Source organism: Schistocerca americana, chromosome X, assembly GCF_021461395.2.
Source record: "Schistocerca americana isolate TAMUIC-IGC-003095 chromosome X, iqSchAmer2.1, whole genome shotgun sequence".
Taxonomy (NCBI): domain Eukaryota; kingdom Metazoa; phylum Arthropoda; class Insecta; order Orthoptera; family Acrididae; genus Schistocerca; species Schistocerca americana.
This window is the reverse complement of record NC_060130.1, coordinates 135,409,427-135,436,283: the sequence shown is the minus strand read 5'-3', so window position 1 is coordinate 135,436,283 and position 26,857 is coordinate 135,409,427. Positions and strand designations below refer to the sequence as shown.

Here is a 26,857-nt window from a genome sequence, read left to right as displayed (position 1 = left end):
TCTGGGTAATAATTTCTCAGTATCTATGCACCCAAATTGCGTGAAAATGTAATCACATGTTAGTACTAGTAACATATATTTGTCCAATGAATACCTATTTATCATCTGCATTTCTTCTTGGTGTAGCAATTTTAATGGCCAGTAGTGTATTTTAACATCGTAATGTGACGGTGGCGTGCCGTTCTGTTGGACGACGAGCCGGCGGCGCGCAGTGTGAATGGTGACGGTGTGTCTGCGCAGATGAACGTGTCGTGCGTGGAGTGCGGCCCGCCGCCGGACGCGATCCTGCACATCCCGCCGCCGCCGCTGCCCACGTTCCTGCAGCGCGCGCTGGCGCACGACGCAGATGCCGCCGCCGCCGCCGCCGCAGCCGCCGAGGGGCAGCCCGCCTGCGCGGCGCCCTGCGCCTTCACGGACACGCCCGCCGTCGAGTACGTCGAGCTGCCCCGCCAAGGTAACGCCTCCTCGCTGTCCGACCGCATCCTTCCACAACGGTAGATCTGGAACACACAATATACGTCCTGTTTCGTACAGATTCGTCCGATTTCACATGCTGAGCCACACCACCGGAAAAATTCTCCTATCGTAGCACAAAAGGATGAATATCCTGCTGTGCATTGAAAGTCTCCGACTTAAAAGTGGGGTACCAGCTGCCTCGTTCTACCTTCCTCAGCACCTTTAAAAAATTTTAGCATGCGAACATATTCGCGCGCTTTTCAACGTGCGACTCACCTCTCATTCGCACAAGCTCCCCTAACAGTAACTCGCTCATCCTACTAGCCCATCGCTATAGGTTGCTCATAACCACCCACTCACACTTGTCTGTTCTCACTCACTCTTTCAGCCCAACTCGTTGTCATTTTGTCTTTGTGTCTCTGTAACTGTCACTGTCCCCTGTCTCACAGCCACAATGCCCTTTGTTCTGTTTTACTAATACTGTCTACTCTGACTGTCACCCTCCCTCTTGCTCTCTCTCACTGCTACTATCTCATTCATCCCTTCCCACTGCTGACGTATCTTCCCACTGTCACTGCCCCTCTCTTCCTCGTTGTCACCGTCACAGACTCTGTCTCTCATTATCACTGGCTATCACTTTCTCCTTCTCTATATTCCTCTCTCACTAGAACTGTCTCCTTCACTCTTTTCCTAGCACTGTTCTGTCACTGTCAACTATGTTCCACTGCCACTGTGTCCCTCTCTTTCTCTCACGCTGCCGTTGTCTCCTTCTCACTTTCTAAACCTCATTCACTGTCTACTATCTTCCAGTAATTGTCACTTTTCCGTCTATTTGCCACTGCCAGTCTCTTCTTCACTCTCAGCGTAAAAAAAAGAAAAAAAAAAAAACAAGAAAGTGTTTAAGAAAAATTTTAAACGTACTGAGGAAAGTAGAACGAGGCTGCTGGTACCTCAGTTTTCAGTCAGAGTCTTTTAAATAAACAGAAACATATTCGCATTTTTTGTGTCCCAATAGTTGCATATTTCCACTGGCCCCTTCTTTTCCCTGCTGCACCAAGGCACGAGACTCATGCGAAAGGAAATGTATTGGTCAGAAAAATTTAGGTAGTTTACTTATGTGAAATTCAAACGACACAAAGCTAATTTTACATCTCAGACCTGATTTTATGTGAACAAAAATTCTGCAAGTGCTTAGGTACTACAACATATGGTGTCCAGAACCCTTCAGAAGGTAAGGACACACTTTATAGCGTACGATTATTGCTCCGTGCTACATCACTTTATAAATTAAGTTTTCGCCTTATACCGGATTTTAGGTGCGTATTTTACGTGTACCAATAGGGTAACTTCGAACATCTGTATCTCGGAAACGAGTAAAGATATCAAGAAAACTTTCAAGGCTGTTCGAGTTAGGAATTTTAGGAATACATCGTAAAAATTACAGCCATTTGCTGTTCATAGCCATCTTCGAATTCGCAGCTCGACTTCCGTACCCAAAATCCGTGTTTTTGGAGTGTTTCCCAGTAATGGATAAAGACTTTTGAAAACTGGAAGATGGTACTTCCAGATAAATGCCTAGAGGCTATACAGTTAAAATTTGAGCAATTTTCTGCGGTTATTTACTATTTTGATTTCGCATCACATCAGATTTTACGAGCATATTTTATGTGTAAAAGTGCAGTAAATTTGGACTTCTGTTTCTTGGAAACAGATAAAGATATCAAGACAATTTTCAAGGATGTTTCAGATCGGGATCTTAGGAATATTCCGTAAAAATTACAGCCATTTTCTCTCCATAGTCGTCTTTGAATCCGCGGTTCAGTTTTGATACCCAGAAACCAGGTTTTTGGGGTGTTTATCGATAGCGGAAAAACATTTTTGAAAACGGGAGGACGACACATTTAGATAAATGCCTAGATAATATACCCTAAAACTTTGAGCTATTTTATTCGGCCGTTTATTATTTATATTTTGTCTCACAATAAATAGCATGTGCGTCTTTTACGTGTATAAGTAAACATGAACCACTGTATCTCGGAAACGGTTAAAGATATCAGCCAAATTTTCAAAGCTTTTAAGATCGGAACCTCAGGAAAATATCGTAGAAATTTCAGCCTTTTGCAGTGTATAGCCGTCTTCGAATCTGCTGTTCGCTTTTGGTTATAGGCACAGAAAGCTGGCTAAAGTCGTATATAAGCTCAGACGAAATTTTTGCGAAGAACCTAACGGTGTTCCGAAAAGATAGGCTAAACACGGTTGCGGTGCCGTGTTTGTTGCTGTTAGAAGTAGTTTAACTTGTCGCGAAATTGAAGTAGATACTTCCTGTGAGTTAGTATGGGCAGAGGTGATTGTTGGCAACCGGAATAAAATAATAATTGGATCCTTTCACCGACCTCCCAGTTCAGATGGTACAGTTGCTGAAAGGTTCAAATAAAACTTGATTTTGATTTAAAACACGTACCCGAGTCATAAGATAATAGTTGGTGGCGACTTCAGTTTACCCTCGATATGTTGGCGAAAATACATGTTTAATTCCGTAGGTACGCATAAAATATCATCCGAAATTGTGCTAAACGCATTCTCTGAGAATTATTTCGAGCAGTTAGCTCATGAGCCCACGAGAATAGTAAACGGTTGTGAAAACACACTTGACCTCTTAGCAACAAATAATCCTGAGTTAATAACGAGCATCAAAACCGATCTAGGGATTAGTGAACACAGGGTTGTCGTAGCGAGATTGAATATTGTAATCCCCAAATCCTCGAAAAATAAGCGAAAAATATACCTATTCAGAAAAGCAGATAAAAATTCGCTTGACGCCTTCCTGAGAGACAATCTCTACTCATTCCAAATTAATAATATAAGTGTAGACCAGATGTGGCTTAAATTCAAAGAAATAGTATCAGTAGCAATTGAGAGGTTTACACCAAATAAACTAACAAACAACGGAACTGATCCTCCTTGGTACACAAAACGGGTTAGAAAACTGTTGCAGAAACAACGAAACAAACATGCCAAATTTAAACAGACGCAAAATCGCCAAGATTGGCGATCCTTTACAGAAGCTCGAAACTTTGCGCGGAGTTCAATGCGCGACGCCTATAACAGTTTTCACAACGAAATTTTGTCTCGAAACCTGGCAAAAAATCCAAAGAGATTCTGGTCGTATGTGAAGTATTTTAGCGGTAAGAAACAATCAATGCCTTCTCTGAGCGATAACAATGGAAATACTATCGAAGACAGTGCTGCCAAAGCAGATTTACTAAACACAGCCTTCTGAAATGCCTTCACAAAAGAAGATGAAGTAAATATTCCAGAATTCGAATCGAGAACAGCTGCCAACATGAGTAACGTCATCGAGTAAAACAGAAGTGATTTCAGGCGTTCCCCAAGATAGTGTTATAGGCCCTTTGCTGTTCCTTATCTCATCATCATCATCATCATCATTTAAGACTGATTATGCCTTTCAGCGTTCAGTCTGGAGCATAGCCCCCCTTATACAGTTCCTCCATGATCCCCTATTCAGTGCTAACATTGGTGCCTCTTCTGATGTTAAACCTATTACTTCAAAATCATTCTTAACCGAATCCAGGTACCTTCTCCTCGGTCTGCCCCGACTCCTCCTACCCTCTACTGCTGAATCCATGAGTCTCTTGGGTAACCTTGCTTCTCCCATGCGTGTGACATGACCCCACCATCTAAGCCTGTTCGCCCTGACTGCTACATCTATACAGTTCATTCCCAGTTTTTCTTTGATTTCCGCATTGTGGACACCCTCCTGCCATTGTTCCCATCTACTAGTACCTGCAATCATCCTAGCTACTTTCATATCCGTAACCTCAACCTTGTCGATAAGGTAACCTGAATCCACCCAGTTTTCGCTCCCATACAACAAAGTTGGTCGAAAGATTGAACGGTGCACAGATAACTTAGTCTTGGTACTGACTTCCTTCTTGCGTAGCCGAGCACTCACTGCATTAGCTTTGCTACACCTCGCTTCCAGTTCTTTCACTATGTTGCCATCCTGTGAGAATATGCATCCTAAGTACTTGAAACTGTCCACCTGTTCTAACTTTGTTCCTCCTATTTGGCACTCAATCCGTTTATATTTCTTTCCCACTGACATTGCTTTCGTTTTGGAGATGCTAATCTTCATACCATAGTCCTTACATTTCTGATCTAGCTCTGAAATATTACTTTGCAAACTTTCAATCGAATCTGCCATCACAACTAAGTCATCCGCATATGCAAGACTGCTTATTTTGTGTTCACATATGTTAATCTCACCCAGACAGTCTATTGTTTTCAACATGTGATCCATAAATAATATGAACAACAGTGGAGACAGGTTGCAGCCTTGTCTTACCCCTGAAACTACTCTGAACTATGAACTCAATTTACCGTCAACTCTGACTGCTGCCTGACTATCCATGTAAAGACCTTTAATTGCTTGCAAAAGTTTGCCTCCTATTCCATAATCTTGTAGAACAGACAATAACTTCCTCCTAGGAACCCGGTCATATGCCTTTTCTAGATCTATAAAGCATAGATACAATTCCCTGTTCCACTCATAACACTTCTCCATTATTTGCCGTAAGCTAAAGATCTGGTCCTGACAACCTCTAAGAGGCCTAAACCCACACTGATTTTCATCCAATTGGTCCTCAACTAATACTCGCACTTTCCTTTCAACAATACCTGAGAAGATTTTACCCACAACGCTGATTAAAGAGATACCTCTATAGTTGTTACAATCTTTTCTGTTTCCATGTTTAAAGATTGGTGCGATTACTGCTTTTGTCCAGTCTGATGGAACCTGTCCCGACTCCCAGGCCATTTCAATTATCCGGTGTAGCCATTTAAGACCTGACATTCCACTGTATTTGATGAGTTCCGACTTAATTTCATCCACCCCAGCCGCTTTATTGCACTGCAATCTATTGACCATTTTTTCCACTTCCTCAAATGTGATCCTATTTCCATCATCATTCCTATCCCATTCTACCTCGAAATCTGAAACATTACTGATCGCATTTTCACCTACATTGAGCAACTCTTCAGAATATTCCCTCCATTTGCCCAAGGCATCCACAGGATTCACCAGCAGTTTTCCTGACCTGTCCAAAATACTTGTCATTTCCTTCTTACCTCCCTTTCGAAGACTGCTAATTACACTCCAGAATGGTTTTCCAGCAGCTTGACCCATAGTCTCCAACCTGTTTCCAAAGTCTTCCCACGATTTCTTCTTGGATGCTGCAATTATCTGTTTGGCTTTGTTTCTTTCTTCAACATAACTTTCTCTGTCTACCTGGGTTCTGGTTTGTAGCCATTTTTGATACGCCTTCTTTTTCCTTTTACAGGCTGCCTTGACTGTATCATTCCACCAAGCTGTTTGCTTCATCCTACTTTTACACACTACTGTTCCAAGACATTCTTTAGCCACTTCTAGTACTGTGTCCCTGTACCTTGTCCATTCCTTTTCCAATGACTGTAATTGACTACATTCAACTAACTGGTACCTTTCTGAGATCGCTGTTATGTACTTGTGCCTGATTTCCTTATCCTGAAGTTTCTCCACTCTTATCCTCCTACAAATGGACCTGACCTCCTGCACTTTCGGCCTCACAATCCCAATTTCACTGCAGATTAAATAATGATCAGTGTCATCAAAGAATCCCCTGAATACACGTGTGTCCCTCACAGCCTTCCTGAATTCCTGATCTGTTATTATATAGTCAATGACAGATCTGGTTCCCCTGCCTTCCCAAGTATACCGGTGAATGTTCTTATGTTTAAAAAAGGAGTTTGTGATTACTAAGCCCATACTGGCACAGAAATCCAAGAGTTGTTTCCCGTTCCTGTTGGCCTCCATATCCTCTCCAAATTTACCCATAACCTTTTCATACCCTTCTGTTCGATTTCCAATCCTGGCGTTAAAATCACCCATGAGCGGAGCACTGTCCTTGTCCTTTACTCAAACAACTACATTACTGAGTGCCTCATAAAAACTAACCATATTATCTTGATCTGTCCCTTCACAATGCGAATATACTGACACAATCCTAATTTTCTTGCTAGACACTGTCAAATCTATCCACATCAGTCGTTCGTTTACATACCTTATTGCAACTACGCTGGGTTCCATTTCTTTCCTGATGTAAAGCCCTACACCCCATTGTGCTATTCCTGCTTTGACTCCTGACAGGTAGACCTTGTATTCTCCCACTTCCTCTTCTTTCTCACCCCTTACCCGAATGTCACTACCAGCTAAAACGTCCAGCCCCATCTTACTTGCAGCCTCTGCCAGCTCTACCTTCTTCCCAGAGTAGCCCCCATTGATATTAATAGCTCCCCATCTCATTACCTTATCTATATAAACGATTTCGGAGACAATCTGAGCAGCCGTCTTCGGTTGTTTGCAGATGACGCTATCGTTTGTCGTCTAATAAAGTCATCAGAAGATCAAAACAAACTGCAAAACGATTTAGGAAAGATATCTGAATGGTGCGAAAAGTGGCAGTTGACCTTAAATAACGAAAAGTGTGAGGTCATCCACATGAGTGCTAAAAGGAACTCGTTAAACTTAGGTTACACGATAAATCAGTCTAATCTAAAAGCCGTAAATGGAGCTAAATACGCAGGTATTACAATTACAAACAACTAAAATTGGAAAGAACACATAGAAAATGTTGTGGGGAAGGCTAACCAAAGACTGCGTTTTATTGGAAGGACACTTAGAAAATATAAAAGACCTACTAAGGAGACTGCCTACACTACGCTTGTCCGTCCTCCGTTAGAATACTGCTGCGCAGTGTGGGATCCTTACCGGTAGGACTGATGGAGTACATCGAAAAAATTCAAAGAAAGGCACCACGTTTTGTATTATCGCACAATATGGGAGAGAGTATCACAGAAATTATACAGGATTTGGGCTGGAAATCATTAAAAGAAAGGCGTTTTTCGGTGCGACGGAATCTTCTCACGAAATCCTGCCTCGGGCATGGATGTGTTTGATGTCCATGTCCTTAGGTTAGTTAGGTTTAAGTAGTTCTAAGTTCTAGGGGACTGATGACCTCTGATGTTAAGAGCCATTTGAACCATTTTGAGCAAACACAAGAAAACTTCCACATCCAGAAAGCCATAGTAGAAAACAAACATGCGATAAATGAACAAACACACATCAGCACAGGCCCCCTACTACACTTAATAAAGGAAATGCTAAGATAAAACAAAAAAAACTCTTTCCCCTTCGCCTTCTGGACACACACACACACACACACACACACACACACACGCGCGCGCGCGCGCGCGCGCGCACACAAATGTGTACACGAACAGATCACAGATACTTCAATAATTACACTCGAAAGTTTGGCAATAACATTCGATCTTTGGCAAAAACATTTGACAGTCGGCAACAGAAACCAAAACACTGCACTGAAACAAGCGTTCAGTTCATAGTGCTGTGGAATGGGGAAAAAACCGCAAATTGGCATTCATAAGAAGAAGAACAACACCAAAAATGAAACGGGAGCGTAATACGTAAGAAATTGTCCATGCAACTTGTAAGTACAGTTCAAAACATTGCTACTTAATAGGAAATACCAACCACCAGAACTGTTTATAACCTATAGGTACAGTGACAAAAATTGTAAATTAAGTAGCAAACATATGTACATATTCCTGGCCACCGATGATGCCTTGCAGGAAATAAAGGCGAAACGCGTATGGCACTAAAATTGCGTTTTATTCAGTTGCTGTCAGACGGTCCATAAGTAAAAATTATCAGTATACCGTAATAACGTTTTTTGTGTTTTCTCGGGAACAGCCTATGATCTAAATGGTGCCTCCGTAAATCTCATAAAGCACGCCGTATGCCACATCTAATGCAAAAAGAACCACCAGATCTGATGCATTTGTCTAAGCTGGAGGAAATGCGCGACATTCAAACATTTACCTGTACAAGGTACGATAGTTACAGTATGACGATCCTTCTGTCTCTACCCCAAGGGCTACCCGAAACACTTGACCCTAATTTTCCATCACCAACAGAAACCGAGGTATAAGCAGCGAAAAAATCCCGTTTTTATGCACATGCGCACCGATGACTTCTGGCCAGCGCAAGAATGAATGCCGCGTTGTAGCGCTGCGGGCACGTCACGTACATTATCGGATCAAAAGTATCCGAATATTAATATGGAGTGTGTCTACCCATCGCCCTTATGACGGGTTGTACTCTACTGGAAACACTTTCAATGATGTGACTGAATGTCTGTGAAGAAATACTGGCCCATTCCTCCACAAGAGCCAAAACCAGAGAAGTTAGTTATGTTGGACACTAGCGTCTGGAGTGAAGTTACATTCTAGCTCATTCCAAACGTATTAAGTTAAGATCGGGGCTCTGAGCATGCCGGTCCATTTCAGGAATGTTATTGTCCACAGACCATTGCCTTACAGATGTTGCATAACGACAGGGTGTCTTCTCATAGTGATAACAACAGTCGTCGTCCCCGAACTGTTCTTATGCTGTACAGTGTCTACAGTGCTGTAAAATATGTTCATATCCTTCAGCCTTTAACGTTTTCTTAAGCGCAATAATGGGACAACAACCTAACTACGAGAAACACCCTCGTACCGTAGTACAACTTCCTGCGTTATTTCACTGTAGGCACTACACATGACGTCAGGTACCGTTGCCCATGCATCCGCTAAATTCAAACACCTCAATCTGATAATCCAGAAGTAAAGCGTGATTCTGTCCAGTGGCGCCGCTGTTTACACCACCTCAACCGTCGCTTAGAGTTGACTACGGAAATGTGTGGCTTATGAGAGCTACTCGACCATTGTACGCCATTCATTGTAACTTGTTACAAACAGCCAACGTGCTGGATGGACTGCTAGCAGCTATCCGCTTCCTTCCGCGGATTTCGTGCGGTTTCTTACAACCCCCTTCCGCATTGTTCGGCGGTCCCTGTCCGTCAGTACATGACGACTGCCTGGTCTCGGTTTAGCTGTGGTCGTTCCTCCGTATTCCGTCTTTACAGTCAAATCACCAACAGTCGAATACGGCAGCTTTAGAAAGGTTGAAATCTCCTTCATGTATTTGCTACTCACGTGACAGTCCACAGAGCCATTCTGATGTTACTGCTTTCTCACTGGCAGGGGAAACTCTGCATCACACCCCCTTCAGATTTAGTGGTAAGGTAGCCCAATGGATACCTCTTCAAAAGCTGAAACAGATAGAGCATGAAAACAGGAAGCAGGCTTACTGAACTACGAAAAGTGAAGCAAACTAGAAACAGTGAAAGGTGCAAGCTCGAGACGGGCAACAGCGATCGAATTTAACAAGCCAGTAGACTTCAAGAAGACTATTATAATTCCAATCCCAAACAAAGCAGGTGTTGACAGATGTGAAAATTACCGAATAAGTCACGGCTGCAAAATACCAACGTGAATTCTTTACAGACGAATGGAAAAACTGGTAGAAGCCGACCTCGGGGAAGATCAGTTTGGATTCCGTAGAAATATTGGAACACGTGGGGCAGTACTGACCCTACGACTTATCTTAGAAGCTAGATTAAGGAAAGGTAAACCTACGTTTTTAGCATTTGTAGACTTAGAGAAAGCTTTTGAAGATGTTAACTGAAATACTCTTTTTCAAATTCTGAAGGTGGCAGGGGTAAAATACAGGGAGCTAAAGGCTATTTACAATTTGTACAGAAACCAGATGGCAGTTATAAGAATCGAGGGACATGAAAGGGAAGCAGTGGTTGGGAAGGGAGTGAGACAGGGTTGTAGCCCCTCCGCGATGTTATTCAATCTGTATACTGAGCAAGCAGTGAAGGAAACAAAACAAAAATTCGGAGTAGGTATTAAAATCCATGGAGAAGAAATAAAAATGTTGAGGTTCGCCGATGACATTGTAATTCTGTCAGAGATAGCAAAGGACTTGGAAGAGCAGTTGAACGGAATGGATAGTGTCTTGGAAGGAGGATATAAGATGAACATCAACAACAGCAAAACGAGGATAATGCAATGTAGTCGAATTAAGTCGGTTGATGCTGAGGGAATTAGATTAGGAAAGGAGACACTTAAAGTAGTAAAGGAGTTTTGCTATTTGGGGAGCAAAATAACTGATGATGGTCGAAGTAGAGAGGATATAAAATGTAGACTGGCAATGGCAAGGAAAGCGTCTCTGAAGAAGAGAAATTTGTTAACATCGAGTATAGATATAAGTGTCAGGAAGTCATTTCTGAAAGTATTTGTATGGAGTGTAGCCATATAGGGAAGTGAAACATGGACGATCAATAGTTTAGACAAGAAGAGAAAAGAAGGTTTCGAAATGTGGTGCTACAGAAGAATGCTGAAGATTAGATGGGTAGATCACATAACTAATGAGGAGGTGTTGAATAGAATTGGGGAGAAGAGGAGTTTGTGTCACAACCTGACTAGAAGAAGGGACCGGTTGGTAGGACATGTTCTGAGGCATCAAGGGATCACCAATTTAGTATTGGAGGGCAGCGTGGAGGGTAAAAATCGTGGAGGGAGACCAAGAGATGAATGCATAAAGCAGATTCAGAAGGATGTAGGTTGCAGTAGTTACTGGGAGATGAAAAAGCTTGAACAGGATAGAGTAGCATGGAGAGCTGCATTAAACCAGTCTCAGGACTGAAGACCACAACAACAACAACATGTGGTGGTTTTCTCGTTACGGTGCTGGACTCCGAAGAATGAGATTCGTGTTCAGATATCACTCGTGCCCCAAACTTATAAACTGCCTTTCCAGTCCTTAACGTGTCTGTTCGCTATATTCAAATTTGTGTTTGTGCCGCGGGGTAACATCAGTTTGCAACAGCGAGGTGTAACAAAGGGACCGCCACATGTACGTACTTCCTATGACAGTTCCGTTCCGTTTTGGAAATTTTGACTCTCGAATTCCTTTGTTGTAACACAGTTCACACCTCTTTATTTCTGTGAGAGGTCTATGCGGCGTGTCGTCTGCTGTCTCTATCCACCACATTTACTTGCAACAGTAATGTATTCTTACCACATGCCTCATGTTCTATAACCTGTGTATAGTGTGACAATGCCTATGGCTACAGAAGGAGAACAGACACGTCAGCAACCGGACGGACAGTTCTTAAATTTATGGAAAAAAATGGGACGCGAGAGAGATTTGAACACGGATCTTCTGCTTGGCAGCCAAACATTGTGACTAAACAACCATAACGCCGTCATTCTTGCGAGTCGCTCGATGTTGTACATCCTCTGCTTGGACCGTTCACTGTTTCTATTTTGCTTGTTTTTGCATCGTTCAGTACACCTTCTTCTTGTTTTCGCGCTTGATCTGTCTTCAGGTTTGGACGGGCTATCCACTGGGCCATTTTCCTACTAAATCTGAAGGGGCTGCGATGGGGAGTTCCTCTTGTGAAAACACTGTTCTATCCGTCTTCTCTTATACTGGCGGGTCTGCCTCTCGTCACATCTAACGACCAATTACCTTTACATAGGGATGCCCGGATTCTTTTCATCAGAAAGTGTACAACTCTGATCCTTCGATTCTCCAAAGAATGAAACTCCCATTTACAAAACAGCTCCAAACATCTGATTATTTAACATAAAGGTTAATGCGTTAAATACTTAACGGTAAGCACGCAAGCGATGAAAACGTTTGGAGAATGTTTGAAATTATGCAGGAAGTTTGTTGGAAGTCGCTAAGTGCCATCATTATGAGACAGTGGATGAATATAGTCGGTATAATTTGCACTCCATTTCAAGCAAGAGCAAGCATTTCACGCATCTCAGTGTCTGTGACGTCATATCTCCTGAACTATGGGCCGCACAATCATATAATTTTACAGATACCTTGAGTCGTATATTTGGATGCTGTCCGCAAACTGTGTTGTGAAGAAAACTGGTAACAAAGAAGTAGTAACATTGAAAAGTCATGTCTTATGTAGAAGTTTTACTTCATGGTCAGTGAAATTTTAGTAAGTAACAAACCCTATTCCTTTCTTAATACTAAAGACAGTCCCAGGTTCCGGAAAGCTCTTTATTGGCTCAAAAACGATACGTTTATAACGGGTGCTGCGTCAGGTTATCTGGAAGTACAATAAGAAATGGACATAATAAACAACCGGGCGTGGTCCTAGCCTGAGCTACAATACTGAGCACCGAAAACCAAAACCTAAATATGCAACACGTAAAGGGTAAGAAAGCATGTAAAAAGTTATAATTACAGCCAAAAAGCATTGGTCAAATACGGCTAAAATAGCCGGTAAACGAACGTGAAAAACACTTTAAGAGATGGTATAAAAACCACCAAGAATAAATCTACAGAAGAATACTTAAAAAGTGTAATCGTCTGTTTACCTCGTACGACGTGAGTCGCAGAGAAAAGCCACGTTCAAAAACTGTAACCATTGCTCCGAAGCAAACTGCTGGTGGCCGATCCGTGCACACACAGTGTATACACAGTACTGATAGAATCAGGGGCGAGTGATGGCGCTAGTAAAGACAACCACAATTACGTGGCACCAAATGCAACTACAAAGCCGTCAATGAAAAATCATTATAGTAGAGAGAATGAAATTCTTATAACCGAGCTACAAACACTTTGTGTAGGAAATAACTTGTATAAATATTATTACAGAGTCCTGTTCAATACCTCAGTCATGGGGTTCAAGTATGCCAATATACACTACTGGCCATTAAAATTGCTACACCTCGAAGATGATGTGCTACAGAAGCGAAATTTAACCGACAGGAAGACGATGCTGTGATATGCAAATGATTAGCTTTTCAGAGCATTCACACAAGGTTGGCGCTGGTGGCGACACCTACAACGTGCTGACATGAGGAAAGTTTCCAACCGATTTCTCATACACAAACAGCAACAGCAATTGACCGGCGTTGCCTGGTGAAACGTTGTTGTGATGCCTCGTGTAAGGAGGAGAAATGCGTACCATCACGTTTCCGACTTTGATAAAGGTCGGATTGTAGCTTATCGCGATTGCGGTTTATCGTATCGCGGCATTGCTGCTCCCGTTGGTCCAGATCCAATGACTGTTAGCAGAATGTGGAATCGGTGGGTTCAGGAGGGTAATACGGAACGCCGTGCTGGATCCCAACGGCCTCGTATCACTAGCAGGTAAGATGACAGGCATCTTATCCGCATGACTGTAACGAATCGTGTAGCCACGTCTGGATACCTGAGTCAACAGATGGGGACGTTTGCAAGACAACAACCATCTGAACGAACAGTTCGACGACGTTTGCAGCAGCATGAACTATCAGCTCGGAGACCATGGCTGCGTTTACCCTTGACGCTGCATCACAGACAGGAGCGCTTGCGATGGTGTACTCAACGACGAACCTGGGTGTACGAATGGCAAAACGTCATTTTTTCGGATGAATCCAGGTTCTGTTTACAGCAACATCCGTGTTTGGCGACAATGCACTAACGCACATTGGAAGCGTGTATTCGTCACCACCATACTGGCGTATCACCCAGCGTGATGGTATGGGGTGCCATTGGTTACACGTCTCGGTCACCTCTCGTTCGCATTGACGGCACTTTGAACTGTGGATGTTACATTTCAGATGTGTTATGACCCGTGACTCTACCCTTCATTCGATCCCTGCGAAACCCTACATTTCAGCAGGATAATGCACGACCGCATGTTGCAGGTCCTGTACTGGCCTTTCTGGATACAGAAAATGTTCGACTGCTGCCCTGGCCAGCACATTCTCCAGATCTCTCACCAATTGAAAACGTCTGGTCAATGGTGGCTCGTCACAATACGCCAGTCACTATTCTTGATGAACTGTGGTATCGTGTTGAAGCTGCATGGGCAGCTGTATCTGTACACGCCATCCAAGCTCTGTTTGACTCAAGCCCAGGCGTATCAAGGCCGTTATTACGGCCAGAGGTGGTTGTTCTGGGCACTGATTTCTCAGGGTCTATGCACCCAAATTGCGTGAAAATGTAGTCACATCTCAGTTTTAGTATAATATATTTGTCCAATTAATACCCGTTTATCGTCTGCATTTCTTCTTGGTGTAGCAATTTTAATGGCCAGTAGTGTATTATAGTGGAATAGAGAAGATTTAGGAACAGGAAGGAGAAATGCGCCAGAGATGTGTAATACAGTAAATAGAGTGGGAAATCTGACAAACAATAAGAATGTAAAGTACAAAGAATTATACAATAAAGCATCCAAATCCAAGGTTGTCGGGAAAAATCATAACTGAAACCTACAACAAACCCTATAAATTAAAGTGCCTCCACAGTAAAATATTGTGCGCAGGGGGACGGGCTGGGAGGCATTTAAAGAAGAGCGCATTATCAGTAAAATTAAGTAAAAGGACTAAATCAAAAACGTAACCTGCCCTTATCAAGAATATATAGGCCTACATGTTTAGTTTATAAGTTAAAATTAGCATAAGACACTGCTGTGAAAAGCAGAAACCTTCAAGATAAAACAACACAAACTATAAATCCCAAGCACACTAAAGAGGGTTATGTTATTAAATAACCTGGATTCTTAAGGTAAAAACATGAAGAGGTAAATAGAAAACAAGCCTTACTGACTATACATTTCGCAAGCACAGGTTCCGTTTTGTCTTTAGTCATTATACTTAATTTTACCGATAATGCCCTCTCCCTCAAGTACCTTCCAGACCATCCTACTGTGCATAATACTTTATCATGAAGGTAAGACTTGTTGAAGGTTCCTTTTATAAAATATTTGACGTTTACAGTTTTGTCTTCTTTTACACTGAAGATTTCGGATCACGACAGCACAACTTTGGAGGCTATCCGTTTTAGTATTATAAATTAATTATGTTTTGGGCCACGTGATCTTGACAATTGGTGGCGCTCTTTTAGTTCTGATCACTCTGTATAAAAAAATTAATTTTTTTTCCTGACAAACTCTCCCGTTTATGTAATATCATGCGCAAAAGTATCCGAACGACTTGAACTGCGTTTCGCCTGATTTGCATGCAGCCCACAGAACGTAGCTGTCTTGCACGTCTTCTAATCCCTTTGCAGTACAGTCGTCTCACTATACAAACTGGATACCTCAAGAGTAATTTAAGGTAATCAGTCCAGATTTAAATCAAGACCATGATGTTGCAAATACGGGGGAAACGTGTCATTATAGATGACACAGACCTTGTAAACTCATTTTTATTACTGTAAGGGTCATTTCAAGATCACTATCACACTCAGTAAAATCTTGGTTAACTAACTCCGTCACATAGGTCAATCCAGCAATCTTTATGCAAAATTAAATATTTTTACGAACTAGAAGACTATTTTTGTACTGGACTAGGATTAGAACACACATTCGTGTCTTTCGTAGAGACCTAGAAGAGTTTGCAGTCTTGGAGAAAACAGCGAAGTGATCGAACTATATTGTTCGGCGTGGGTCAGATACCAAGAAAGAGGAGATCCAAATTCGAATCCTCGACCAGCACTAAATTTTTAAACGTCTCAAGATCGCATAAAATAAGAGCTCTGTGACCTGAAGTGAACATTGGCTCATTAACTAAAATAACGTTTATAATGAAAGGGACCCCATTGGCGACAGGGTTTCTTTTTGCCGCGACTTCCGTCTCTGCTATGGCCCAACCTATGCCGACTCTGCAGCACTTGATAGCCAAGCGATATGATATCTGTAACGCGGATTCTGAACTGCGGTGCAACCGGATGTTCATCACTTGGTATTACTGGACGAGAAAGGGATCTGTTCCTATTTGTTCAATATATATTACGGAAGGCCAAGTTTGCTGTATTCGTGATTGGGTCGTAACATACGATGCACTTAGCTTACAAATTAGACAAAGCGAAAAAAATTCAATTCTCCATTAACTGATTAATTATGCGCAGGGCCGGCCGAAGTGGCCGTGCGGTTAAAGGCGCTGCAGTCTGGAACCGCAAGACCGCTACGGTCGCAGGTTCGAATCCTGCCTCGGGCATGGATGTTTGTGATGTCCTTAGGTTAGTTAGGTTTAACTAGTTCTAAGTTCTAGGGGACTAATGACCTCAGCAGTTGAGTCGTATAGTGCTCAGAGCCATTTGAACCAATTTATGCGCAGGCTTCTGACACGGAAATAAGGCTAGCCTCACGTCAGCAGCCTGTAAGGAGGCTTATAGCCGTCATAGCCTCGATTCGAAGCAATTTTGAAGTTTTTACTATTTCAAGAAATTTCCTAATCGAGAATACCATAACAAAGCATGAAGTTACCAAATACTTCGATTATTATTGCCATTGTTGCTATTAACCTCCTCATTCAGTTGCTTCTACACGCCTGCCTGAAGGAAACATTTAATGCTGCTTGGTCATTTTAAGAAGCAGTTGCTCAAAAACATGTAAATCTTCAGTTCGCAGCAAATGGTTGCGGCGTTCTGTGGCAAGTGGACCGTCAGAAGTAGTTATTCAGTTCTTTAAACGTCTAGGGAATCCTTTTGAAGTTAATATCGTACATCTCCAATTATTCGTAGAGTACATTCAAACTAAATTAACTGATGAAGACGTCACTTCAAACCAGAAATTGCGATACTTTACTTTATTTACTTGCACTTAGCAAAGACACCTGTAAAATACTAGACACCGTGTTCAAAGCAATACGATGCTAATGTCTTCTATTAAATGTCAGCATCATTCTCTCCAGATGACTTGGTCGGCGTCACGTATTTCAAGTAGTACAGGGAAGAAAATATTGCAAAAGATCAATTTGTTCTCCGTTCCGATAAACTCATTTTACGTTGCCCACGTTCACTTTTCGTGGAATTACTCCAACTGTGGTATCCACATCAAAAATGTAGAAAAATATTTCAACGTCGCAAAACTTACATGTATCTCAGTGGCCTTACACTTCGTCACCAACCAGAAATTCTAGCTGTGTGGAACACCAGTGTCAGCAAAGTGTTGTAACGAAAACTGGGTACCTCTGCTCTCTCCCACCGGAATATACGCAGGTGACATATTGGGCTCTATAACGATACTGCAACAGTAATTTCGTGTGCAAGTAATGCATACGAATTGCAGAATTTATTAGTGCCGTGGCTTCCAGTTCTGTATATTCCTGACCTTAACTGGTTCTGCGTCGTTTCAGGCCCAAGGTACGGAGGCGTCATACTAACATGAACAGTGTGCTTGTACTGCCAACTTCATTGTTCGTTTAGCTCGATTTTGTAATCACTGAAATGAAAGTCGCATTACCTTCCAACATGTTTTATTTCGTTCCATATTTTCTTGTAGGAGATTAGTTTTCTGGTAAGTTTGTTCCCTTCTAACCAGCGAAATACGGCAAGATGCGGCCAGTAATCGCTTCACAGACCGTTTAATCTTAAAACATGTTAAGCAGCAATGTTCACAACTTAAGCGAATAAGAAATGCACATTGCCCATATAGGGAATGGTTTAAGAACAAAGGCTGCACAGTCTAGGCCAGACCGACCTTTTCGTCTCATGGGACTATACTGTAGTTTGTCTAAGAGGTATCGCACGTTGTGTTCCTGTAGCTGTGGAAATCACTAGTTGAAACCGAGATTAACATGTACCGGTATGGTACCGCTAAAAATACACAACGATTAGCAACCGAAGGCTGAGTTCATTCTCACACTGTGGTGTACTTATAACAGGGAAACCATGGGAGACCGTTTGTCCTCGCCTTCCTCCAGTGAGCACTGGAAGCCATATACACAAATGTCTACAGTACTACGCGAACTTTGAACGTTACAATTGACATTGCCTTCCTATAATAACAATTCTTTGTTTATAACGAATTAAAATTCGTAGAAGCGGCAGAATACCGAACCCAATAACAGAAGATTACCAACTCACTGCTTTATCTACACTACTATCCTCCCACTTGTATGATGCGCTATTACGGACGTTTGTGGTGTAACATGTGAGGTAGCACAGTTGACTAAAGTGCAATACCTAGAGCAACGTGACGTTCATGACAACGTAAATCTAAATTTTACCTGCAATCTCTGAAAACGATGTCATTTTTAATTACTACGTATGATGCTTAGAGACAATACACATTTATACGAAGCTCTAAACAGTACTCACAAGTAATTAATTTATTAAACCTTTTTTCAAAGCATCTAACTGGGAGTGAATTTGACTTCTGAGTCGCAGGAAGTGCTCTGCAGCTTGTATCGCACTCCGTTTCCTTCTGTCTTGCAGTAGGCCCTTACTTGAGAAATGTCACAGTTCAGGTTGGCTGGTAGCTTTTCTAGGAGCTCTTTGTGGTGTGGAGGGAGTAGCCACGTATGTGAAAAACGGCATTCCATTTGAGTCAATTGATGTTTCAAAGTACTGCACTAAAAGGTGTTTGAATGCTGTGCAGGTGTGGTTAAATTTAATGGAGCTTAACTTCTAACTGTTGTTATTTATAGATGCCCAGAATCCGATTTCACAATATTTTTGCTATAGCTAGAGGAGGTTCTTGGTTCACTTTATAGGAAATACAAAAAGTTAGTTATACGTGGTGACTTCTACATTAATTGTATAAGTGATTGTGCAAGGAAAAGGATGCTGGTAGACCTTCTTAATTCATATAATCTTATGCAAACCGTATTCTTTCCAACGAGAGTGCAAGGGAACAGTAGAACAACCATAGACAACATTTTTGTTCATTCCTCATTACTAGAAGGGCATTCTTTTAGCAAAAAGGTGAATGGCCTTTCAGATCATGATGCACAAATTTTAACTCTAAAAGATTTTTGTGCTGCAACACATGTTAAATATAGTTATCAACTGTTTAGGAAAGCTGATCCAGTTAATGTATAGACCTTTGTAAACCTTATCAAGGAACAAGAGTGGCAAGATGTTTATAGCGCTGATACAGTAGATGATAAATATAATGCTTTTCTCAAGAATTTTCTAGTGCTATTTGAAAGTTGCTTTCCGTTAGAACGTTCAAAACAGAGTACTAGCACAAACAGGCAGCCTGGGTGGCTGACTAGAGGGATAAGAATATCTTGTAGAACAAAGTGGCAATTATATCAAAACGTTAGAAACAGGTAAAATCTAAATGTAGCAGCCCATTACAAACAGTACTGTAAGGTGCTTAAAAATGTTATTAGGAAGGCAAAACGTATGTGGTGTGCAGATAGAATAGCTGAGTCTCAGGATAAAATTAAAACCATATGGTCAGTCGTAAAGGAAGTGGCTGGTCTGCAGAGACAGGTCGAGGATATAGAATCAGTGCGTAGTGCGAATGTCCGTGTTACTGATAAGTCGCATATATGTACAGTATTTAATAATCACTTTCTGAATATAGCAGGTGAACTAAATAGAAACCTAGTCCCAACAGGGAATCATATAGCGCTCTTAGAAAAAAGTGTTCCGAGACTGTTACCTGAAATGCTCCTCCATGATACTGACAAGAGGGAGATTGAGTTAATAATTAAATCATTAAAGACCAAGAACTCTCATGGATATGACGGGGTATCTAGCAGAATACTGTAGTATTATTCTATGTATGTTAGCCCAGTACTTAGCCATATCTGTAACTTCTCCTTTACGAGTGGTCAGTTTCCTGACCGATTAAAGTACGCGGTAGTGAAGCCACTTTATAAAAAGGGAGACAGGGATAATGTTGACAATTTTAGACCTATTTCTATGCCATCGATGTTTGCTAAAGTAATCGAGAAGGTTGTATATACAAGGTTACTGGAGCATTTAAATTCACATAATTTGCTGTCAAATCTACAGTTTGGTTTTAGAAATGGTTTAACAACTGAAAATGCTATATTCCCTTTTCTCTGTGAGATTTTGGACGGATTAAATAAAAGGTTGCGAACGCTAGGTGTTTTCTTTGATTTAACGAAGGTTTTTGACTATGTTGACCACAACATATTACTGCAGAAGTTGGACCATTATGGAGTAAGGGGAGTAGCTTACAATTGGTTCGCCTCTTGCTTTAAGAATAGAAAGCAGAAGGTAATTCTCTGCAATATTGAGAGTGGTAGTGACGTTCAGTCCCAATGGGGCACTGTTAAGTGGGGCGTTCCCCAAGGGTCGGTGCTGGAGCCACTGCTGTTTCTTATTTATATAAATGATATGCCTTCTAGTATTACAGGTGATTCAAAAATATGTCTGTTTGCTGATGACACCAGCTTCGTAATGAAGTATCTTGTGTGTAATATTGAAACAGTATCAAATAATGTAGTTCATGAAATAAGTTCATGGCTTGTGGAAAATAATTTGATGCTAAATCACAGTAAGACTCAGTTTTTACAGTTTCTAACTCACAATTCAACAAGAACCGATATTTTGATCAGACAGAATGGGCATATTATAAGAGAGACGGAACAGTTCACGTTCCTAGGCGTCCGGATAGATAGTAAGCTGTTGTGGAAAGCCCATGTCCAGGATCTTGTTCAGAAACTAAATGCTGCTTTATTTACCATTAGAACAGTATCTGAAATAAGTGACAGTTCAACACGAAAAGTAGTCTACTTCGCATATTTTCATACGCTTATGTCGTATGGTATTATTTTTTAGGGTAATTCCTCTGGTTCAAAAAGGGTATTTTTGGCTCAAAAACGGGCTGTTCGAGCTATATGTGGTGTAAGTTCGAGAACCTCTTGTCGACCCCTATTCAATAGTCTGGGAATTCTGACATTGCCCTCACAGTATATATTTTCTTTAATGTCATTTGTTGTTAGCACATATTAGCCTATTCCCAAGAATTAGCAGCTTTCACTCAGTTAATACTAGGCAGAAATCAAATCTGCATGTGGAATGCACTTCCTTGACTCTTGTGCAGAAAGGAGTGCAGTATTCTGCTGCATCCATTTTCAATAAGCTACCACAAGAACTCAAAAATCTTAGCAGTAGCCCAAACTCATTTAACTCTAAACTGAAGAGTTTCTTCATAGCTCACTCCTTCTATTCTGTCGAGGAGCTCCTGGAAGAGCTAAAAAATTAAGCAAATTCCAGTGTGACATTGTTGATTTTCTTTATTTAAACTTACGACTTGTCGCCTGAATATCTTTTTTATATTTCATTTTATCTGTTTCTACTATCGTGTTATAATTTCATGTAGTGACTCGTTCCATGACCATGGAGACTTCTCCTTAATTTGGTCCCACAGAACAATAAATAAATAAATAAAATAAATAAAAAAGGAATGTCGCATTCATGCACCTTATGAAGACGAATACTGAACCCGCATTATTTCCCGTGCCCTAGGGTACAGAAAGTCTACGATACTTCTCTGAGGATGGCGGAGGGAGACCTCGTCAACCGCCCTGAATCTCCACGGGCTATCACGGAGGATCAAGACAACAGTCTACTCCACTGCAGTGACGAAGAACCTTTCAGAACTAACACAGAAATTAGAAACATCGTCCAGATAAATGTTAGCATATAGACCATTCGCCGTCGTCTCAACGAGAAAGGAAGGTATGGACGAAAAGCAGCGGTTAAGGAAATGTTGAAGAAGCAAGACAAGGCTGCCAGATTAAACCACTTTCGTACTGGGAGAATGTTATATTTACGGTCGAGAAGTTATTTTCTACTGCACCAAATACTTCAATCCATATATCTCGACCAAGTGGAGCGACATTCGATAGCAATATGTCCATCAGAGTCAATGGTGTCGCCGAACTGCAGTCACAGCATGGGGATAATTATCAGTAAGTGTTTGCTGCATTTTGTGGCAACTGGACCATCCATTTTCTCGTCATTAGTACTGGGAAATATTGGATAACGTAACGCTTTCGTCTATTCGTCTGAGATTTTCTGGAGGCAAAATAATCTTCCAACACGACCGTTCTCGTGTCCACTCATGTAACTGTGTAAAACACTGGTTTCAAACAAACGGTGACCTTGATCTGTTAGACTGGCCTCCCAAAGGTGCTGACCTCAGCCCCACAGTGGACGTAGGGACAAGTGGATTACAAAATGAAACGAATTATGTTTGAGGTCCCATAAGACCGACAAGTTATGCAGATATGTGACATCTAATTTAAGAAATAAGCAATGGAGTGGACTCGAACGAGCGACTTTCTCTTTACAGAGTACAAAGCTTACCACTTGACTACGAGCAGATACGTTTTCGTAACAGCTTGAGAAGACTGACGGACCTTCCTACGTACACTTCCACATCCCAAAATATCGCCAGATCGTGCTTATGGCCGGGCTGAGGGGTGGTCGGAAAAGTGGCCACCTTTAGTGAAGGACTCGGACTTGGTCTCTGTGGTGGCCTGCCGTCGGCTAAGATTTATTTCTAGTACTGTACTTTTTATTTCTAATGCTGTACTTTCTTGCAATCTCGATGAAATATTCTGAATGGCTTCCTTTTAAGATGTGACACTAAGTAAGTAAAATTCATTCTTTGAACCCAGATTTTACGTTTGGCACCTAAGCTACGATTGCTCTCTAATGTCACATTCCGAGTAATCTTCATTAGTAAACATGCTCGTAATAAAAAAAATCTATATCACAGCAGTGCCATGTTGGCTTAGGGGTAACATTTTCGATTTCCATTGCGCTTGTTGGTAATGCGAGTCGGTTCGGATCTCGGCGGAAAAAAGCTGCCGTTTGGAAGTCTTTCTCTCGTTTCCTTTACTCTAACTACAAACTGCCAAAACGAAATACAGTAACTAAATCATACGACAAGCTCTGCTTCATAAGTCATCTCATGAACTCTGTTCAGTACATTATAGGAATGAGTAGAAATGTCTTTTTGGAAATTCTGAGTTACTTCACAAGAAGGACTCGGAAATAGCTCAAAGGGACCATTAATGGCAGTAATTTGTGTGTTGCTTGTCATTTAGGGAATCGTCACCCGAGGTAAACGGTACGGAAGCAATGAACATACTGAGGCAAATCTGGAGGTGAAAATTGTATTGAATATCAGAATTGCACGCTTTTTCATATCTTTCTTTTTGTATCTGCTTCAGAAGAGATACACATTCCTTTTAAATATAAATTTTCATTCCTGTGTAACATATTTGACCCATTTCACAACTGCAACTGGAACGCAGTTTTCTTTCATTACATCAAACTTCGATCGTAAGATAGAAATGAGTAGTGCACAATTGAACTGCATTTTCTGATACATTTCAATCATGGTAATAGAATATATGCTTCTGCACGAGTAGTTGCCACATGACTAAGTTTGCCATCACTGTGTCGAAATTTTATGACACTTGCGTTAGCAGCTATGAATTCCTCACACTCCCCCCACACTGCATCTCCAAAACAAGAAGATCTGATAAAGCCTAGCAGAATACCAACTGTGTCACTTCCAGTTAGTTCTTCGTAACTCCGTTCATGGAATTCAAAAGTAGATGGACTCTCTGCATTACCGGCGAAGAGGCAACGCGTCGCTTCCGCTCGGTATATCACCTCTTCTTCACGCAAAAGGTGTGACGTTACAGACCATAACTCATTCGCGGTTGGAAGAGTGGCATAATGGTTAAGGCGATCAGTGGCTACTCCACAGGTGGGAGATTCGCATCCTGTCACTTCTACGAATATTAATTCATGGTTTGAGTTATTAGTTTAGGAGTACAACGAGAATTATTAAGTGTTCATGATTTTAAAGAATTCATAAGTATCTAACTGAGTATGAAGCGGAACCAAACGCTGGACTACGTCTACATCTCCAGTTTTCCATCACTTTTTCTCTTTATGTATTGTGATTTCTGTTTGACATTAAAAGAAAATGATATCTCCTTTGTCCTTTCGTCGGTATTGGCGTCCTGTCTGCATGTAAATAATGGGACCACAAATTAATACGATACTTCTTCCCGACTTAAAAAAATAAATACTTCTCTTTAATGCCTTAATGGCAATGACACCATGCGCCATGTGATACGAGTGTATTTAACGACTGAAAAGAGTAAAATTGAAAGCCTAGTTTCGATGTATAATCTGCTCCTCTTTAAAAGAAAGATTAAAGAGATAAGACAAACAAGTTTTCCTCTTCGTCGAGGGAAAACAAAACATTCATTTGTCATAAGCAAAATGTTCTCCCTAACAACATAATAATTCAATAACGTGTACAGTTTCCGTCCTCCTCTACAACTGCGGTAAGCCGCCGGGGGTAACGAGGCAACAAGTTTGCGGATGAAACACTTACTCTGTGACAGCTCTTCCCATCCGTCATGAACTGCTTTGGACAACGCTTGGCTGTCGGTGCTGGTCCTCTACACCTAATAATTTTCCCCATATCTCTTGATACGTGCTCTATGGGACTACATAGTATTTCCCAGTGCTAATGACGAGAAAATAGACGGTCCAGTTGCCACAAAACGCAGCAGCCAGTTACTGATATACTGTGACTGCACTTCGGTCACACCATTGACGCTGATGGACGTATTTGCTATCGAATGTCACTCCACTTGGTCGAGATATATGGACTGAAGTATTTGTTGCAGTAGAAAATAAATTCTCAACAGTAAATATAACATTCTCCTAGTACGAAAGTGGTTTAATCTGGCAGCCTTATCTTGCTCCTTCAACATTTCCTTAACCGCTGCTTTTCGTCCATACCTCCCTTCCTCGTTGAGACGACGGCGAATGGTCTATATGCTAACATTTATCTGGAGGATGTTTCTAATTTCTGTGCTAGTTCTGAAAGGGTCTTCATCACTGCAGTGGAGTCCACTGTTATCTTGATCCTCCGTGATAGCCTGTGGGCATTGAGGGCGACGAAACCGGTTGACGTGGCCTTCCTCCGGCATCCTCTTCACCTAGAGATGTATCGTAGACTTTCTGTACCCTAGGGCACGTGAAATAGTGCGGGTTCAGTATTCGTCTTCATAAGGTGCAAGAATGCAACATTCCTTGAGCTTCAAGACAGAAGGAAACGAAGTGCGATACAAGGTGGAGAGCACTTCCTCCGACTCAGAAGTTAAATTCACTCCCAGTTACATGCTTTGAAAAAAGATTTAATAAATTAATTCCTTGTGAGAACTGTTTAGAGTTTCATGTAAATGTGTTGTGTGTCCAAGCATCATACATAGTATTTAAAAATGATAATGTTTTCAGAGATTACAGGTAAAATTTAGATTTACGTTGTGATGCACGTCACGCCGCTCCGGCTATTGTATTTTAGTCAACCGTGCTATCTCACATGTTACACAACAAACGTCTGTAATAGCACTTCATACAAGTGGGAGGATAGTAGTGTAGATAAAGCAGTGAGTTGGTAATCTTCTGCTATTGGGTTCGTATTCTGCCACTTCTACGAATTTTAATTCGTTATAAACAAAGAACTGTTAGTTTGAAAATGAATTCAGCCTTCGGTTGCTAATCGTTGTGTATTTTTAGCAGTACCATACCCTTACATGTTAAACTCGGTTTCAGCTAGTGATTTCCACAGTTACAGGAACGCAAGGTGTGATACTAGACAAACTACAATGCAGCACCATGAGACTGTGCAGTCTTAATTCTGAAACCTGTCCCTATATGGGCTGTGCTTTTCTTATTCGCCAGAGCTGTGAACGTTGCTGCTTAACACGTTTTAAGATTAAACTAAATTTCTTCACCTACGACTACGTTAGAAAAAATCTTCTTAACAAGGGTGAATAGCGGTTTGTGAAGCGATTACTGGCCGCATTTTGCCGCATTTCGCTGGTTAGAAGGGAAAAAGCTTAGCAGGAAAATAATCCCCCACAAGAAAATAAGAAACGAAATAAAACAAGTTGCAAGGTCACGTGACCTTCATTTCAGTGATTTCAAAAACGAGTTAAACGAACAATTAAGTTGGCAGTCTGAGCACACTGTTCGTGTCAGTACGACGTTGCCGAACCTGGGGGCCTGAAACGAAGCAGAACCAGTTTACGTCAGGGATATACAGAACTGGAACCCACGGCACTAGTAAATTCTGCAATTCGTATGCATTGCCTGCACACGAGATTATAGTTGCAGTATAGTTATAGAGTCCAATAACTCACCTGCGTATATTCCGGCGGGAGAGAGCAGAGGTACACAGTCTTCGCTGCAACACTTTGCTGCAACTGGTGTTCCACAGAGCTAGAATTTCTGGTTCATGATGAAGTGCAAGGCCACTGAGATACATGTAAGTTTTGCGACGTTGAAATATTTTTCTACATTTTTGATGTGGATACTATAGTGGAGTAATTCCGCAAAAAGTGAACGTGGGCCACGTAAAATGAGTTTATTGTAACGGAAAACAAATTGACCTTTTGCAATTATTTCTTCCCTGTAATACTTGTAATACGTGATTTCGAGCAAGTCATCTAGAGAGAATGATGCTGACATTTAATAGAAGACATTAACATCCTATTGGTTTGAAAGTGTGTTTACTGCCAGTTTTAGTATTTTACAAGTTTCGTTGCTAAGCGCAAGTAAGAGAAGCAGTGCAAGGCTATTTTTGTTAGGAAGTAACGTTTCCAT

The 26,857-nt window shown here is 41.4% G+C and overlaps 1 protein-coding gene across 1 annotated transcript in view; it reads left to right on the top strand.

Annotated features, from left to right (window-relative positions):
• Positions 1-240: 240 nt before the first annotated feature.
• LOC124555864 overlaps positions 241-26,857 on the top strand; it is a 136,851-nt gene continuing 110,234 nt past the window's right edge. Inside the window, exon 1 of the mRNA XM_047129928.1 lies at positions 241-454. Coding sequence (XP_046985884.1) covers positions 241-454 — 214 coding nt within the window. The remainder of the gene's footprint in view (positions 455-26,857) is intronic.